General features: G+C 39.6%; 2 protein-coding genes across 2 annotated transcripts; one reads left to right on the top strand and one right to left on the bottom strand.

Annotated features, from left to right (window-relative positions):
* Positions 1-255: 255 nt before the first annotated feature.
* ca7 (carbonic anhydrase VII) lies at positions 256-7,013 on the bottom strand (the record flags this gene model as incomplete). The annotated part of the gene is made up of 7 exons (XM_080026762.1): positions 256-375; positions 3,023-3,178; positions 3,302-3,364; positions 3,487-3,582; positions 4,335-4,453; positions 6,116-6,313; positions 6,977-7,013. 7 exons carry the CDS (start codon positions 7,011-7,013, stop codon positions 256-258), a joined length of 789 nt encoding a protein of 262 aa, XP_079882888.1.
* Positions 7,014-7,703: 690 nt separating this feature from the next.
* Positions 7,704-15,074, top strand: nae1 (nedd8 activating enzyme E1 subunit 1; the record flags this gene model as incomplete). Its single annotated transcript, XM_080053161.1, has 20 exons — positions 7,704-7,780; positions 8,214-8,317; positions 8,408-8,468; positions 8,587-8,617; positions 8,821-8,892; positions 9,173-9,252; positions 9,644-9,753; positions 10,500-10,609; positions 10,712-10,774; positions 10,864-10,927; positions 11,030-11,121; positions 11,244-11,303; positions 11,397-11,530; positions 11,639-11,714; positions 11,846-11,885; positions 12,145-12,231; positions 12,367-12,459; positions 13,460-13,574; positions 13,689-13,738; positions 13,857-15,074. The coding sequence occupies 20 exons, from the start codon at positions 7,704-7,706 to the stop codon at positions 13,964-13,966; spliced, it is 1,629 nt and encodes a 542-aa protein (XP_079909287.1). The 3' UTR covers positions 13,967-15,074.
* Between the last annotated feature and the right edge of the window lie 4,894 nt (positions 15,075-19,968).

Raw genomic sequence — 19,968 nt, 5'->3', positions numbered from 1 at the left:
TAAAATCCCTTTTATCTGTCTCTAAATCCCTCAAAAACGGTTTCCTCCCTCTGGCATTGAAGAGAGAAACAAGCATCTCAATGTGCTGGCAGTGATGAAAATTATTCCCTGAATTTTTTTTCCTTCTGCACAAAGTAAACCAGAAAAACATCACAACCACCATGAGGTAAAGAATACACTCAAATGAATGTATTGACTGTTGTCTAAAAAGAGGTTTTGCTGTTTGTCTAGGTCTTTAAATCTCTTCGGGTCACATTAATTAGAGGAACGCACTTTCCTGCCTTTGAGAGGCTGGGGAGGCCTGTAGTTGTTTTCCATGTGCATCCTCTGATCATCTTCCTCCCCACAACACACAAGCATCCGGAACTTGCCCAGCTGCATCGGAAGAGATAGAAAGACACAATTATCCCTTAATATATCTGCAAACAAAATGTAGGTTTGGTTTCACTATTAGTTCCATTTATTTCTCTTTATTTTGCATTATTTGTTTGCTTGCTTGCTTGTTATTATTGTTGCGATTTATTATTTATACACTATAAGCAATTAAGAAGGGGATAGAGTGGTGATGATATACAGTATGATATCATCAACAAATCCCATTAAAAATCGGAAAACAATACATGTGTCACAAGTACATTGACTTCCCTAACCCCAAGTCATTTTGTTTTAGGAATTCAGAAACTGGTCACAAATGCAATTTCTTGAGAACAGTGCATTTGTTGAATACTATTTTCAGCTGCAGTTGTTTTGATGCACAAGTGAGGACCGTGTATGCAGGATCAACTAAGGCAGTGCCCATGTTCTCAGAAACACATATGGGAATAAGCTACATCATGATTTGGCTAGTAGGATCAATTCATTTTTGCCATGTTCTATCAATCTTCAAATGCATCTCGTTGGAAAGAAAATGATTGGGGAAAAACTCAAACTTAAAAACAAAACCCAACCTTGTTTCTATTTTCCCTACAAGTCTAACATGAGGGGAAAGGAAAAACAAAATAATAGCCTGTTATATAAGGGCTTTTCCCTGCTGGTTCTCCATGCAAGCATTTCTCAATTATCCATCCATCAGGATAATCAGCTGGAGGGGATCAAAGGCTTGAGACCTAGTGTCAAAGGTTGTGGGGCCATGTGCCTATTGCTCACACCTCACCCCCAGCTATGTTACACACATGGGTTTACAGAACCATTGTTTATGACTACACCTGAGGTGTTCAGATTAAAACTCAACCAATTCCTAACATACCCAAGTGGAAGACAGGGAACTACACTAGGACAGATCAACAAAGCGTAAGAGTTTAATCCAGAGGCTGGCAGCAGTCGCCACAGAGCCAGCTCACTGGGGGACCAAGAAGGCATGTGCTGCACACATCCAGTTAGTCAGCTTAATTTGTCAACAACCTGGGGTTATCAGACCTCAACTTTTCTGATTAAATGTAGTGCCAAAGGAAGGGTGGATGAAAACAAGTCAACCCTTAACACGACATGCCCCGGCATCCTCTGCTCTGGCCTCTAAATATAGCATCAAACTTAGGCCAAACTGTTTGTTTCTAGACAGTAGACACATTACAGCACAGAGGTAACCCCACCACAACTCAAACTTGGCACACTCATCCAGTGAAGCTGAGCTTTAGTTTAACAACAAGGGGAGGCAGTGGATCCTGAGCAGAGCCGGCCCGAGGCATAAGCGAACTAAGCGGTCGCTTAGGGCCCCCGACCGCCAGGTTTTTTTTTAAGTTTGTGTGTTTGATATTAACATCATATTATGCAAATGTGAGTTATCATACAAAAAAAGGAATAAAATGTTTTGGTCTAGATAATTAATAGCCTAAAAATCTGTGTGGTAATCCGAAATTATCTGATCATGTCACATTCACATTCATGCACAGTGTGTATTGAGTTTATTTAAAAACAATTGGAAATGGGGCTGCCCTCAGTTTCCCATGCACTGTGTATGGTCTATAGCCTATTTCAGCCTCGTCTGTGGAAAAAAAGATAGCTGGACAAGAGTTCTTCTGCTTCGTTCCTCTCACTGCATTTAAATGCATTCACTATATTACAGAGAAATATGTCCCGTAAAAGAAAAAGAACTCCAAGCCCAACCCAGAGGACCCTCCATAATATTTAATTTTATATTTTATAAAATCCATGTGTCCTTCTTCAATAGCTTCTAATTCTTCTGACCCAGTGTCTCCAAATTATTTGTTCACACTAAATTTCTCAGATTTAGCCTCTTAATTTTCCTCTCAAAGTGCACCAGATTCATGCATTTCACTTTAAAAAGGTTAAAAAAATCTCCGGGGGGGCATACCCCCGGACCCCCCTAGGAGGGTCTGAATCTCGGCTGTCTAATATTTTCGCACAGCTGCACAGTGGAGGCACTAGCGGAAAACACTGGGTGTGTGAATAATATTTCACAAAGATCTATAATTTCAGCAGCGCTTACATTGGAGAGGGGCCCCCTAATCATATTTCGCTTAGGGCCCCCTGAAGGCTTGGGCCGGCTCTGATCCTGAGAGCTGTGTGGGGAATCAACCAACAGTATGCAGGCCAGGAAAAGGATGTCTGAAAACTGCACATTTTGAGAGGCATCACACTTAAAATATGGATGCAGATTGTTGATTACAACCAACACTTGAATATACGTTAGAGCTGAACATAATATGTGCAGTCAGGAATTAAGAACATATTTCTCTTTTTTTACTCTTTCCATTTTGCAGTTGTTTTTTAAGCAGTGATGGCAGATAATCATTTGCTGTAGTCCTCTCGTATCGGTTCACTCCAAAAGAAGAACTTCACTATGTCCAAAACGTTGAACAGGTGTAGGTTAGATGATTCTTCACAGACATCTACACACAACTAAAATGTTAATTTAAAATTATGGCTCTCAGTCATAATTTAATAATTAATCAAGAGCCGGGCCTTCTCATTTCCCATGTAGGGTGAACATCACTGTTCAAATGTATACATGTTGGAAATCTGGGATGCTTTGTGCTTAAATGAACATTTTTGAAATACACACCTGTTTTTCAGACACTTTGATTGGCTCCTTCAGGACTACCCAGATGACGCTCTCATGTAGGGGGGGTGTGGTCAGTGATCCCAGGTAGGTCCAGTAGTGGAGGCTGCTGGGTAGAAGGCACTTGGGGTTGAAACCTTTGAAATCTGTGACACTAGCCTGTGATGGAAAACGCAAATACGACAGTTTATTTAATTTTATTATAGCAATAATGCTGAGAGCAGGTGATAAACCACACAAACATTATGAGTCATAAAACCAAGTAACAATCATAGAACTCACCTTAAACTTCACCATGTACAGAGCATCTGTTATCGTGTGGAGCCATCTGTGGTCATCCCCTGTCTGATGGAACGGATAAGATCGTTTTATTATTTCATTGACTTTTGAAAGAGTCCCATATTAAAAAAAATTGATACATACTCACACTATACAGAATATAGTGCATGATTTAGAAAAACTCTTACGTCTAAAAAGATGCCGAGGACAGCGAGGCCGTCAGGAGCTGTTGCCGCCTCCCCAAACGTCTTGTACTTGACGGCATTCCAGTGAACTAAGTGAAGCTAGAGGTGGCAAATAGAAAGAAAAAGAAAAAATATATTTTATTTATAGTTAAAAGTTGTACAATGATTTTACACCTGAGTATATATAAATTGTTTTCTCAGCCCTATAATGCAAAATATCTTAACAGAAATTGTTAAGATATTGTTAAGAATTTATTATTTTGACACCAAATTTTAAAAAAGTACACCAAATAGTTACTTTCACAGATTGAGAATTAGAGCTGCAACGATTAATCGAATAATCGATTATTAATCGATTACTAAAATAATCGCCAACTATTTTGATAATCGATTAATCGTTTAGAGTACGTTTGTAATACAAATTGTCCAAATTCTCTGATTTCAGCTTCTCAAATGTGAATATGTTATGGTTTCTTTAATCCTATTATGACAATAAACTGAAATATCTGTGTGTTTTGGACATAACAAAACATTTGAGGACGTCAACATGGGCTTTGGAAAACTGATCAACATTTTTCACAATTTTCTGACATTTTACGGACCAAAACACTGATCGATTAATCGAGAAAATAATCGACATATTAATCGATTATCAAAATAATCGTTAGTTGCAGCCCTATTGAGAATACAGGTAATTAGCATCAAAATGATTAATTATTTGAATTTAACTTTATAGAAAAATACATTGTCCCAAATGCTTAACCTCACACCTAAGCCAAGCATGGGTTATGCTGTGTTTTGGTAATTATACACTGATACATTGAAGGATTCAGGTCCCAAAATACACTGACCTCAGATGCATAGCCATTTCCTGCAACAGTGTGCTCAGAGCCTTCGCAACCCTTTCCACCCCAGTGGAAGTGAAACTGTTTAAGCCTGTAGGGGTTGTCAAGGGGGCCTCCCTGGATCACTGTAGAGGATGAGAGGAGATGTTAAAAATGAGCATCACACAGTATGCACACACCCCCACTGTCTGCGAGGGTTAGACAAATTGCTTTCCAGCATAGAGCACCCCGTGTGTAGCTAGCCACACACCCACACACTTTATTACATTTCTCCCTCAAGGCTGGGACAGGAGCATTGGCAGACAGACAGCTTTGCCGAATAATCTATCGTTAGAGCTCTGTAGACAAGCTTTAGGTTGGAGACACAAATAGCCAATCCTGCACTTAAGCTACTTTTTGGTGGGTTTAACTTTCCATTCAGGTCCATTGGCAAACAAGGATGAATAGATACGTTAATGTATGCCATTCAACCTTATTTATCAGGATAGTATAGAGTATAGGCCATCCAGCTTGCATTGCTGTGTATGGACACCAGTCTAGTGTGATTGTTATTAATTGTGATGCTGCTGACATCCTTCTGGCAAACAGGCTAGGTCAGATTAGCTAGGCATGAACGGCATAAAGAGAAAAACACGCATCTTTGGACCATTCTTCAGCAGAAATGTGATGTCTACAAGAACAAAGCGATCTAGAAAAACTGTTTAAAGATGTGCTACTAACAGGTCAATGGGGCAATTACTAGATAGCCACTTATAAATACATGATGTGCTGATTCAGGGCATTATAGGTGTTACAGTGTTGTGAATCCTAGCCTTGATTATTGACTGGGGAAAGTCACTAAATCAATCACAATGACTGGTTTTAAATCCCTTTATGTTTCTAATTCTAACATTCAGAAGAAAATCTTGGATATGATATCGTATTATATATTGTTTGCTTCAGTCTTAATATAACTTAAATGTTATGCTCCTTTTCATACCGTTACAACAGGGACACAGAACACCGTCATGTTTGAATATATGCAAAAATACACCCAGACCAAGCCACACATGGCAACCTGACAAACAGCAGGTGTAGGGGATTTGTGCACCTCATCTGAACTCAGAGGAAATGTGTGAGTGTTTTCCTGAATCTGTTCTCTTATAGTTACTTGCTTGCTCTGTGGAAAGTGCACGATGCCTGTCTTATCAATCATGTTAATTATGGGGTGGTACACATGGATCCACCCAGTGATTAAAACAAATAGGGTCATAATAATCATGCAATGAGGACATCTACCTAAGGATATTATATCACTTGTCCGGCAGAAAGACACCGAGTAAACTGCTGGCTGCACTTCCCCGGGAGCGTAATCAGAGGTTTATTTGTAACCTTTGATTATAGTCAGTAATGCGGATGGTTTGCACTTTCTTAAAATCAAGGTTATCCCCACCTTTCAAGCGCATGTTTATGAAAGCAAACTTTGAGCACAGATTTCCACCTCATGTGGATGGCGCACAGATATCAGAGCCGAGATTAACTCTGAACTGTGATCTCTGTCAATAAACTTTGAATCCGGTCATAGTGCAATAGAGCAGATCACATCAATGCACAGTTCCTGCCATGAAAACACTATCTATTCACATTACTGTTTATTTGTCTTTTTACCACATCTGCACCTCTGTAGATTGTAAATATCTAAAAACAGAACATATTTGAACCAAAAAATTTAAAAAAAAAACTTTGGACGAGACCATAGCTGAATTTATGCATAATCAGCTAAAAGTAAATAAAAACATTTTCCTCACCTGAACGATCATCAGAGTCATCAAACTCCACAACAACAGAGTGTCCATTGTTGGCAATGTTGATGGAGGAACACTGATCATAGTTTAGGACAATGGGGCCAAGCCCGGAGTCGTGTGAAGCCTGTTGGGGGACGATGTCAATGGGAGACTGTCGATTCCCCTGAGCAACAGGGTAGTTTTGGTGCCATGCAGATGGACCTTACATTACAAGAAGAACATGACATTACAAAACATTTTAGGGTTAAGTACATCCAGTGTTTTCAGCTATACAGCCAGAGGTATGCATTGAGTGATGATCAAATCAAATGCACCATAAACAAAACAAAAAAACAGATTTCACCTGGGTCAATGCAAAGAAAAATATTAAATAGGCTACTTTCTAAAGAACAGTATTGGATTCAATATTTTTTAATTCAACACATTTAATTGAGTTAAAACAGTTTTAAGCCAAAGGATCTGCTTCCACAAGCAACTAGATGCAATCTGCTTAAAATTAAAAAAAAAATTAAAATGCAATAAAATTCACTGAAGACCGTCTCATCCACACATAGCAATAGCCTGCATTAAACAGTAAAAAAAAGTAATTACAAAATATTGCCCATGACCCTGATTGTCACTCAGAAGCCAATTCAGGTTAAGGTGACAGCAGTCATCCCATTAGGCATGTGGCTAATCTCCATTTAATAGCGTTACTCCCGCGGGTTACTGACTATGAATAATTGCCTCCAGGAAAGAGAAATAGCACAGAAAGAATAAGGCTATTCTAGGACAGACAATCATGCTTATTGCCTCCACTAGGATCGGAAAGCACAAAAGATTCCGCCTGTAGCACGGATGCTATTAAAAAACAAAAGATCTTACCGTCCTGCTTCCCATAACCCCAGTGATTCCCTGTCATTGTCCCTGTCGGTGGATTCAAGTCGGAACAAGCGGTCTGTGTTTGCCTCCTGCACCGCACACGTGGAGAACGGACAGGGACATCAACCGGTGCAGCTATTGATGAAGTTTAAGTAGTGGCCAAAGGGGAATGGCAATTATCGCTTTCTTGACACGCCTCGTCACGCCCCCCACCCCCTCCCACGCTTCCACACACACACACACACACACACACACACACACACACACATCGACTGGACAATGGATTAAAAATTGTCTTGAGTAAAAATTCCAAATAAAAAATATTTTAATTTAAAGCATGACCAATAATAAACGTAGAGAGGTAAAAAAAAAAAAAAAAAAAAAAAAAAAAAACGTTTTTGTACTCCAAAATGTTCGGACTTGATCAGCTTCAGTAGATCACCTTAATCCTGGGTGAGAGGCAGCCCCTGCTTTGTTGTGGCCCCTGCCCCTAAGCACTCAGACTGTGCATGCTCGCTGCCTCCAAATGTCTGTTTAAAGTCACTGCACAGGAAGAAAGCTTCTCTAATTTTAACCAACAAACTATAATAATTCAACAAAACCTTAGTGTCAGGTCAAAATGTCCATCAATCGTGTCGAAAGTGCACAACTGAATTGTCACCCGGACGTATTTGTGTCGAATCTGCCGATGCGGAAGTTAAATTGCTAGACGTCACTGTATATACTATCTATGGACGTCACTCATTCGAAAGCAACCATGGCGGCCACCAAAGCCTCCAAAGAGCAGAAATACGACAGGCAGCTCAGGTAAACCCAACTTATAACGTAGCGCTAATAGAGAACTTGTATGTCTGTAGTTGAATCTCCAACGCATTTCCTCTGAGAATTCACAGCAGAGACATTGGTGCGACAGGAGTGCTACATTGAGCTAGTGTTAGCTTTCTGTATGCGTTACAGTTCAAACATCATTGACAAGCTAACACACTAGATATCTGGTTAATTCAGTGGGTGTGCTGCTGGTCGGTGTATTTGGCCATTGTTTGCCTTTCAAACTTACCATCTTGTCTTAATGACATAATTCATATTGTATTCATACTGCGTTTCATGATGTAAACGACTGTCACGATACAGGACTAGCTAAGGCATTATTCATTCAGTATGATTTTGACAGAGGTAGAGAATGAATCGTATCACTAGATGGCAACACTTGCCCATGCTATGTTGTGTTATGTGCTTTCAGACTGTGGGGTGACCATGGCCAAGAAGAACTGGAGAATGCACATGTGTGTCTCATTAACGCTACAGCCACTGGAACAGAGATACTGAAGAACCTTGTACTTCCAGGTACACACATGTGTGGTTCACTTGTTGGCTCAGGTGCTGAGGATAGATAGAAAAATCCTCCTGATTGAACTGATTGATCTCCTTTGACAGGTATTGGAGCGTTCACCGTAGTGGATGGTCACACAGTGTCTGGGGAAGATGTTGGAAACAAGTGAGACAGCAGTGTCTTTTATAATTTAATTAAATGTTTGAAGTTGAACCCAGGTTAGCATAAGATGTTTTAGTTGTACTTGTGTGCCCATGGTTGACCTCTTGATATTGTCTTGCAGCTTTTTCCTCAGCAACAACAGCATTGGAAAGGTATGCATGCTTTGCTGATTATTTTTTTGTATATCCTATTCCTATTCTCTTCAATTCTGAAATTTCACACAACGATACACCTGCTCCCTGCAATGACATCTCTGCAACTTGGTTGGTGTTTTTTGACATTGTAAAGGGAAAAATATTGCAATGTGTTTGCATTTTGATATGATCCCTAAACTGAGTTATTTTGTATGTTTCAGAACAGAGCACAGGCTGCCACTGAGCTGCTCCAAGAACTAAACAGTGACGTATCTGGGAACTTTGTTGAGGAGGTTGGTATTGTTTGAGTATTTAAATGGTGCGCATAGAACCACATGATGAACAATAATAGCGCCTTTTTCTAACCGTGTTATACATTCAAACCGGTTATCGCCCCATGCCTAAATGGTACCACAGATGTTTTAACAACAGTAATACTGTTATAGTAGGAATTGAAAGCAAAAAGCGTTACTTTGTTTTATCATAAGCATGATAGTATATACAGTTCATCAAACTGAAACACTGTAAAATTGAGTGCAGATTTTTATTTTATTTTTTCTCTTGCCCTTGCAGAGTCCAGACAAGCTTCTGGACAACGATCCAGAGTTTTTCCACAGATTCACTATAGTCATCGGTGTCCAGTTGCCAGAAAGGTATGGCAAATGGTTTATCTTTGCCCTCACATTTTCTGATGACAAATGAGTTTATGAGAAATTCCCTAGTAGTCTGTACAATTTTGAGTATAATTCCATTCATCCAAACTTTGTCCAGTCCATCATGGGTGGCGCCTTTAGCACTCTTTCTGAGCTTCAAAAAAATATGATGGAGGAACTTCTTTATGCTTGAAGAACATTTGCATTCCTGTTCACAGTGCAATAGCCTTCCCTCTGTTTACATAATAGCTTACTGGCTGTAAAAATGTTGCTGTTTAGTTAGACCTTGTTTCATTATATAAATAGTTAGCAATGTTTTTTATTAGGCTGGATTAGTGATTGTGTTATTTTGTCTGTTTCAATTTGTCGCATTTTCTCTAAAATTCAACAGCACGTGTTTGAGGCTAGGCTCAGTCCTGTGGAGTGCCAATGTACCTTTCCTAATCTGTAAAACGTACGGCCTGATCGGCTACATGAGACTAGTGGTGCAGGAGCATACAGGTTAGTATGCAGGTTAGAATTTAACTTTGATTCCACTTGTTTTCCAATTATGACTTTACATTTCCACCTTTAATTGATATTAATTTAAATGAATATAAAGAATGTGCAGCATAAACCGATGAACTTGCAAATACAGCACTGTGATATGCACTGTTATAAATGAGTCTCTATTCTCAAATATTTCCATGATATTATTATCATCTCTCTTCCCGTATCTATACTTATGGCGCTTTTCCACCGCACATGTAGCTCTACTTGACTCAACTCGACTTAACTTGGTTTGGTTGCAGCACGGGTCGTTTTCCACTGCAAATAGTACCTCCTGAATGTCCCAGCTGGCTACTATAGGCTAGCTGCTAGCTGCCCGACATGTCTCCTCTCCTGTCGTGGACAGTATGTTTAAAGTAACATCCCCAACTACCAACACAACTGGGTTAGCTTAGCAAATATATGGACATTTCATTAAGTTTTTTCGGATCTGTGATTCAAATCAAATGAAAGAGAGCCAGAGAAGGCTGCAAGCTGCGAGACAAAATACACTCGAAAAGTCCCGGAGAGTTTGGGAGTAAATACAACAGAATGAACCCGGTAGTCTCTGGCCAATCAGTGACCGGCAGTCTGCCGACGTCAAAAATGCGAGTTGAGTTGAGCTGATAACACGCAGTGGAAAAGCGCCATTATTTGTACTTGGCCGTTGTAGTATGTGTATCATTTTAATTTGAATTTTATTGCCCCTCTCTCTTCAGTGATTGAATCTCATCCTGACAATGCCTTGGAGGACCTGAGGTTAGACCAGCCTTTTGCTGAATTCCAGAATCACATTCAGTCCTATGACCTTGACAGTATGAACAAGAAGGTGTGTTCCTCAGCACATTCATGTACACACATTAGTCAGTTTAAACTTTGCCAGTTTGACACAACTAATAGTTATCTTTTCCGTTCTTTAATTAATCTGTAGGATCACAGTCACACACCGTGGATTATCGTTGTTGCTAAACACCTGGAGAAATGGCTCAGTGAGGTACAAGACTGTTTCTGTTTTCTCCCAACTGCTTTAAAATGCAGTGTTTTGTATAATAAAATGTCATCCTACTTTTTTTTTTATTGCAGCACAACTGCCAGCCGCCAAAGAATTACAAGGAGAAAGAGGCCTTCAGACAGTGTATTCGGGAAGGTATCTGTAGACTTCTGGATTGTAGTCACCTGTAAATTGAATGACATGCGTGTGTAACTTAAACATTACTGTGATTTTTTTTACTATTTTTTTTTTCTTCAGGGATCCGGAAGAATGAAAACGGTGTGCCAGAGGACGAGGAAAACTTTGAGGAAGCGATTAAGAATATCAACACTGCCTTAAATCCAACCAAGGTGCCAGTTTTGAAATACTATACTAAGATATCTTTTGTCACATCGCATGCAACCGACCTCACCTTTTAAACCCCCTATAGGTCCTTGTGAGACTCCTCTAGTAACGGCTCTTGTTTCTGCAGGTTCCTGGTGCTGTCAAAGACCTCTTCAATAGTGAGCAGTGTAGCAACATCACAACACAGGTACTAAGACCATTCTATTCTAAGTAAATATGTAGTTGTAGCATTGTATGAAATAAATAGTTGTATTGAGTATTCTGCTGGTGTGTTAACCAGACCCTGTCCTTCTGGATGATGCTGCGAGCTGTGAAAGAGTTTGTTCACAGTGAAGGCAATGGAAGCTTACCTGTTAGGGGAACCATCCCAGATATGATTGCGGATTCTCAGAAGTTCATAAGCCTTCAAAATGTGTAAGTGTGGAATATGTGGGTCTGGTGGTAGCTGTATAGATAAAATAGATTTTTTTTTAATAAAGGTTTGTGGGTGTGTGTTGTTGTTTACTTTGTGTTTTACTTCAGTTACAGGGAAAAAGCCATGCAGGATGCAGCAGCTGTTTCTAAGCATGTAGAATGTCTATTGCAGTCTGTTGGGAAGGTATGCTGTGAAACCCACGTATTCACTGAATTAGAGTATTAAGGTTTAATTTAGAGAAATCTACTCAACAAATAGTGGTCAAGAACAACTAAAACGGCTCAACTGAAATTACCATTGTTCCTTCCCATTAGCCACCAGAGAGCATCTCTGAAAAGGACATCAAACTGTTCTGTAAGTAACCCATTCTTTAATGAATGACCCTTGCCCTCACATTTCTGAATACAGTGATATTAATTTGCACTAATTAATACAGCACATGCACTCAATTCTGATCTTAAATGTATTAACCCAATAGGCCATCCAAACTATAAAGAGTGTTTTAAGGGGCACCCATTCATATTGCGATGCAGTCAGGTAGAAATTTCAAATTTCTATAAGTACATTTTTGATAAGTTTACTCCTAACTGTAGGCATTTGTGTTGGTGTCTAGGTAAGAATTCATCTTTCCTGAGGGTGGTGAACTGCAGATCTCTGGCTGAGGAATATAGTGTGGATTCAGTAAATAAGGATGAAATCAGTAAGTTGGAGAATAATTTCCCTCTAAATAAAATCTTCTGTTTATTTTCATTGTAATTTCTTGTGTGAGCTATTCTCTCCTCTGGAAAGCATGAAACGTGTTATTCACATATTACCGATGGCTGTGTGTCCTCAGCCTCATGCATGGACAATCCAGACAGCGAGATGGTCTTCTACCTCATGCTCCGAGCTGTTGATCGCTTCTATCAGCAACACTCCCGCTACCCAGGTAAGGCCGAGGCTAATACAGGTTTCCCTTTGAAAGAATTGAACAAAATGTGAAACGCCTTCATACCCAGGGGGCAAAGTTATTTTATGGACATGGGCTGTTGTAAAAGGTTGTTCACCAGAAATGATATCTAGGACCTTCAAGGATCACAACCTGGGTCGATGACCTGGTCAACTACCTGCTGGAAAGCTACAGGTGGCCGAAATGGAAAATCAGAACCATGGTTTAATGCGAGGATAAACATTATATATGTTTTTAATTAAAGATATCTTCATGAAACTTTGCCAGTTGAATACTGGCATTAAAACAATGATTTTTTGTATTGAAGATCTTTAAAAACCAGAAATCTAGATATTGGCTAAAGCAAGAGTTGAGATCTGTATTGCTTTTTGACATTATATAAGTGGGTTAAGTTTCTACATAATGAACTTCCTCTGTGAGAAATGGTGTGATAATTCTGGTTTGATAGTGTATAAATAAACATGATTTGATAGTTTTTTTCATTACTCTGACCCAAAAATCTCAACTTCTAAACACTTGCATCAACTAAACGTTAATTCTTAGCACTATTCTGAAGGTTATTACTGAAGGATGTTTTCATATGTTCTTAATTGTCTGATTGTTCCATTTCGGCCCCCTGTAGCTTTCCAGCAGGTAGTTGACCAGGTTGTCCACCCAGGTTGTGATCCTTGAAGGTCCTAGATATCATTTCTGGTGAACAACCTTTTACAACAATGTCTGTTTAAAAAAAAGAAAAGAGGGTTTTGCCCCCTGGGTATCATTTAACTGGCTACAAACTTCATATGCTTCATATTAGATATAGATTTTTTTATAAAACGTGTGCCATCTATTAGGAAGGAAAGTAATGGATGCTGGTTGATTCGTCTATATTTTTAAGCTACATTTTACATTATACGGTGCACATTATAGTCTGATTTTTACTCCCGATACCAATATTCAGAAGTAAAATGATTACATTGATTTTGTCACCTCTTACCAGGAGTTTATAACTACCAAGTGGAGGACGACATCAGCAAACTGAAGCTCTGCGTGAACAGCCTCCTACAGGAGTACAGTCTCAACGTCAACATCAAAGATGATTACATCCATGAGTTGTAAGTCACTGGTCAATGCTGGATTTCCTTACTTACATTCCTGATGAGAGTGATTTGTTAAAAGACTGAGCCAAAATAACTATGAACTTTTTACACCTTTTTCCTAACCTTCAGCTGTCGATATGGGGCAGCAGAGCCACACACAGTTGCTGCATTTTTGGGAGGTAATGTTTTAGCACCCTTCAGAAAATTAAATAATGTAAGAAAACACCAACCCCCCCCCCCTCCCTATACAATACTAATACATCTAATTTGAAATGTGTTTTTATTTTTAATTTTTAGGATCTGCTGCTCAAGAAGCCATCAAGATCATCAGCCACCAGTTTGTGCCCTTTAGCAACACTTTCATTTACAACGCAATGTCACAGACGTCTGCCACTTTACAGTTGTGAATACGGTTGCTGATCCTGAGTGTGCTAAATGAAATGTCAGTCAAATTGGGCAAGATCAAAAGGAGCCATTTACCAGCTTGCTTTAATAAACTGGAAACGTCGCATCAGTTTATTTGAAAGAAGGAAGATAGATTGTTCCTTCACTTAGGAATGGGATCACTTCCCTAGTTTGTGAACTTAAACCAAAAGATGCTTCTCATGCAGATGATCAGGACTCATTAGACTTAAGGTTGTATCATCTAAACAGCATTTACTTCTTTTTAGTTCTTGAATGGGAAGAAATCAAGATATCAAACTTTTTTTTAAGCTAACCACAATAAACAAAGCTGAACATTAAGCAAGTACATTAGAAACCCCTATGTAGTATTTTCATCTGTGAAACTCCACATTTATGGATGATATATTACAATGTAGCACTTTGTATACTTAAGTCCCAACTGTCTCTTATTGTATTGTGTTTGAGATGTTTGTTTAAAATGGAGGGGGAAAAAAACATTGAACATGATATAAATTGTTGGACTCTCATTTATTGCTATAAAAACATTCAATATTTCTATCTTTTTATTTTGAAGGCAAACGTGAAGCAGACACATATGTTTTGCAATGTGCAAAAAATGATTTGTCCCGAGCTCATCTGCCAAGTTTTGAGCATTGCACGGTTTATCCTCTGTTCAAAAAGTGTCGGTATTCAGGCTTTTGAATTCAGCGACTGTGACGTGCTGACTTCTGTTTATTAGTTTAAACAAGGATTACACATTTATTGAGCCCTGAATAAATGTTAGATGACGAGCATGGGAGCTTTCTGAGCGGCTGCTTGCATGATTCACACGCAACCCAGGTTAAGATGTGTGTTCTCAGGAGTTGATGACATTCAATTCTACACTAGAGGGCACTCTTCCATGTGTTTTGTATTCATACGTCAACATGCTCTTGAACAATTCCTGTATGCTGAAGTTTGGATACGAACTTCATTTGACGTAATATGTTGTAGGATTTTATCCATAAATGAGTGACTGTTAATAATTTACCTAAATGTTTCGCAATAGCTTTGTCTGAGGTGCCTTGAAATGTAGAGGATGCTGGTCTTTGTAATGAGTATGATCTAATAGGCAGCACAGTGTCTTTTGGAGAGCTATGCTATGGAGGTCATTGTGATGTAACTGTTGGAGCAGGGTGAAGTATTTCTTTCTATGTTTTTCTCAGACTTTGGTGGAATCAAAATTTTCCCTGTAAGACTCCATCCCACCCCCTGCCCCCTGTGAAGTGATCTGTCTCACATACTCACATGTGGTTTTTTAAAAAGTTCTTTTGCCATTTCCTAAATGAAGACCTGGTAGTTTTTCCCAAAAGATTGTCATGAGACCCATCCAACCACCGCTGCATCTCAGGATGATCATATGCCAGCTCGGCTATAGGTTTATTATTTCAATATTATAAGCAAACGGTATCCCTCTCTGTACAGGTAGTGATGCAGCCGCCTAACTACTGATTGAAAAAAAGTGTAATCTGGTTAAAATACTGTACATGAGGTAATTGTTACCTTTGTTTTACCCTTTGGTTCTTATTCTTTAGTTTTTTTCCCCTCCCAGTTCTGTCTCTGTCCACTTAACTAAAGACAACACTGAGGGAGTAGGGTTTCCCTTTTAAAACCAACTAAACATTTACATTATATATGAACAATGTGTGTTTTTGGTCATTTATGACGCAGGATCTTTCTCTCATACTGAGAAGTTGAGTTTCCTTGCTCTACAATTGTGTGTTGGCAATCACCTCTCCTATGGCAGTTTTTTTTTTTTGTGTGTTCAAGCACATTTCTGCCACAACACACAAGCAGAACTTTTATCGTCCTAAACATCACTTAGTTTACCTTTTATGTTATTCAATCTAATCCTTCTGTGGCTCTTTCAAAGACACTGCAGTGGGGTCAGAGCCACACATTTGAATTATTGTGTGTCCAGACAATTTGTATACAGCTGTGTCAACATCCTGAAATGCAAAACATTGAGTGCCGGCCGTTTTAAACACACCAGTTGACAGTTTTTCAGTTTTTTTTTGCTCTGTATCTGCTGCATGCTATCAAAGTCCTGACAGTAGCTGCTGGTGTCTCCTTGTAACCGACCGCCCACACTTTGGCAAGGATGGTTACTGAGATAACACAGAAACAAAACAACACCTTTCTTTCTGACACTTTTTTTTTTGCTTTTGAAACAAAAAAGAATATTAACTGAATTTTTAAAGAAATAGAAAAGTCCCAGTTTGCGAAATCAAAAACAAACCAACAGAGATAATACACTTGTTTTCACTGTCATTTGATACATTGTAATTCTAAAAATATAGATAATAGGTTAATAGATTATTGTCCACTGATTTTTAATCCAATCATAACCTACTACAACCAACCCAGCTCACTGATAAATCAATTTAATATGCCATCACAGGGATTTTAGTCTTAGAAAAGGTGGCAAATCTACATTTGAAATTTCTTAGAAATGTGTTTTGCTACTAACTGATGAGTATAGAAACCATAGAAATTCAGCTTATGCAGACATCCATGCACACATGCTACAATACAGGAGCACTCTGCCTCATTTGCTGCATCCATGCCTTTATCAAGACTTTAGCTTTCAGACTCAGCTAGTAACCGCTTTATCTTAGAGCCACAGGAAAGGCTCCACAATGGGTGTGTGTGCGCGCGTGCGTCCACTTCTGTGCATGTTTTGGTTGGTTGGGAGGAGGGGCCGGTCGTTAATGTTAAAATCAATCAGTAAATCAGAGGTGCAGCCTGCAGAATGGCCACACTGCCAACATTGCCCTCTCACTGGAAGCCTCAGGCAATAAAGGGAGGGAAAGAGGGAGGGGGGTTGTGTGAGTCATCTTAGGGAAATGAAGGAAATTGCACAGTAAAGGTGGCAGATTTGTGGTCATATATCTCCCACAAGGACGAGGGGACTGTATGCCCCCTTGTCGCACTGTGTCGCAGGATAAGGGCTGCTCTTTATTTATTTATTTTAAACAACTCATAGAGAGAGAGAGAGAGGACTGAAGGCAGGGGGAGAGGCACAGGCATGTTGAGGAGGTTGAGGGTGATGTCTTCTGATGGCGGTTTCGTTTGAGCCATTTACCTGGCTGGAGTCCAAGCGGTTCACCTCCTCGTGAGGCCCAGGCTGAATTAAAAGCGGCCTGCCAGAGAGGAGAGAGGGAGTGCTCAGTGTGTTTGCTGGGAGACTGCGGGAGGCCGGCATACTTTAAACCTCTCAGGGGTCTGCTGAGGGCCTCTCCATTCTTCCTACAAACAGATGGAGCTGTGACTGAGGAATGTTCTATACATACAGAGCCCTTATGGAAATCAAGGAAAGACGTGAACAATGCAACGGCTACATTTTGGTTGCACTGTCACCCAGATGTAAAGCACAATGCTTATAGGGCTATTAAAACCATCTACAGTGAAACCATTAGAAATTATAAAAACATAGCCTACAAATGATTTTACTAGACCTATATCATGTGCAATTAATATGGAATGATATGTTTGACTGTAATTTTCACTTCAGCTTCTTCTTACAAGTGGTCCATAGGTGCTGTACACCTAACATTAGTGCAGTTTCAGCCAGCCACAATCAGTGAGGGTGGTGTTGTAGGGGCCATGCCTTAATGGTTATAAGCTTTCCAGATGTATTGTTAATAAGTTCATTTAACACACAGATACGCAAGACACAGGACAATTGGTATCCAATCCGCTGATAGTGGTGGGGACATAAACATAACCACTGAAAAACCTGGAAGGTATTTGAAAACCAATACACCTAGGTGTCAGTATAGATACACTGCACACAATGCAACGAGCAGGGAGGAGAGACTAAGGGGAGTTTCATAACCAACCCACACTCGCTCACAGTGGGGTCAGTTGTAAATTGTTGACATAGTTGATCTAGTGGTGCTGAGCTGAGAAAACATCTCGTAAATTGTGAGGGACTTCTAAATAGGCATTTTCACATGATATATGTTTCTGTGATTATTTTTTAATGGATATATAAAATAACACAAATCAGAAAATCTAGAAGACTGGGACAAAATAATCATCCTGACAACTCAATCAAAACATGTGTGTTTATGCAATGATAACCTGTTTGCGTCGAATGAACAACATAGACAACTTGCGGGCTATGTGAGATTACCATGATGTAATGTGACTGGATGATCTTGATAGTCTGCTGTTAGTTATTTTGAATGACTCAGAACAGGACAGAGGCAGGATGCAATGCTCTTTTTTTGTATTGACTCCTGTCAACTTTTCTTTAACCGTACAAGGTTTTTAAAACATTGTGTTATTATTGTCCTGTTTACAGTGAAGACATTTTGACATGTCACAATAGGAAAAAGCACATGTATAGATAATACAAAATAAATAGTGGTGGAATGCCATTAAGCTTCTTCAGAGTCAGGGTCCTCATGCTGTGCACGCTGACTGACTGACTGGCTGACTGACTGACTGGCTGGGACACTTGAATAGAATAGAACCATTGTTAGAGTTATTAGTAAAGACCTGTGCCTTTCCAAGAAGTCCTCTGAGAAAAGAGGTCTAATTACAGTAATATCTGTTGCCGTTGTGCTCCTCCTTACACACACCTCTGTTTGCCATCTTTTCCAATTTTTATTCAAGGCAATGTTGGTGGAGGTTTATTGTTTGTCACATATCTACCATTTATTCATCTGGATTCATGTTCCATTAGCAGCAAGACCTTCAAAAAATCTGGAAGTCAGCACCTCCAGATGGGGTAAGAGATTCAGCCCCATTCTGCAAGACCTGGGTGTCACGTTACGGTTCTCAGAAAATGCACACTGACAGGCATACACACACACACACACACCAGATTGTGCAACAACAAAAATATCCATTACTGTTTTACTGCTATACATAATGCAGACATTTTCATCTGCTGTCTTCCCAACGTCCTGCTCCAAATTGATGCTGAAAACAAAATAGTTTATATTTGAAACATTGAGCTGATTGTCATATCTCCCTGTGATTCTATCTCCAACAGGGCTTGTTTTGGAAAGGTCTGTGGCTGGTATTGTTTGCAAGAGTGTGTTCACTCACTCAATTCTAGTATATCATTTACTTCGGAAGTCCTACATGAATGTGCTCCACAGTACATTCTCCAGGTGCCATTCTTATCTCAGTCGCCACACTCTGACATTCCCCCCATCGCTGAGATCAATCGGAAAAACAAGGCTGCTGGAATTCCATTCTGGTGCAAAACGCAACCTTTTTCTCTGTGCCGCCATGTCTGTGTATGCTGTATGCTTTTTTTTTGTCAGATACACATCTACCTCGGTGGGTGTAGAGACATCACTATCTTTTCTTTTCTTTTACAGACCATTGTCAGTTCCCGTTAGAGATGTGTCACTACAGGAAAGGATGTTTGAACTGTAGGGAAGATCTGATATCTTTATGTTATATTACTCGTAGAGCAAAAGAAAAATCCACTGGCGCAAACTGCATAACAGACACAAATAAACACGTCCGAAAGAGAGAGAGAGGCCCTTGTAAGCGTTTCTCTCTGCCTTGGCTAATTTTTCAAGTCAATCCTTAATAAGGAACACCTGTTTGACACTCAAAACACAGAGACAGAGAACGATGTCAGCAATGTGAGGGGTTTTGAACAAGTTCCAGGTGGCGTTTGTGGACCCTGTAGTATTAGCATAACGGATGGTGTTTTAAGTTAGTCACCCTCTTGAAAATAATTTGGTAAACTACAAAGATTTGATTTGCTACAAAATGGCAGAACACAATATAGAGCGAGAGGGACGTGTGTGTTTTTGTGTGTGTGAAAGAAAGAGACGGTGTGAGAGAGAGGGATATGCTCCACAGGGGAGTGTTTATGGAGAGGAGATGTTCAGGGTGAATTCCTCAGATAAGTGACATGGCCTCTTTCTGTTCTGGATCAAGGAGAGCACAGCACACCCCGGCCTGTATATGGTAAACCTCACAGAAACACAGG

This window comes from Ammodytes marinus (assembly GCF_949987685.1).
Source record: "Ammodytes marinus genome assembly, chromosome: 1".
NCBI lineage: Eukaryota > Metazoa > Chordata > Actinopteri > Uranoscopiformes > Ammodytidae > Ammodytes > Ammodytes marinus.
The sequence above is the reverse complement of the archived record's forward strand: the minus strand, read 5'-3'. Positions and strand labels throughout refer to the sequence as shown.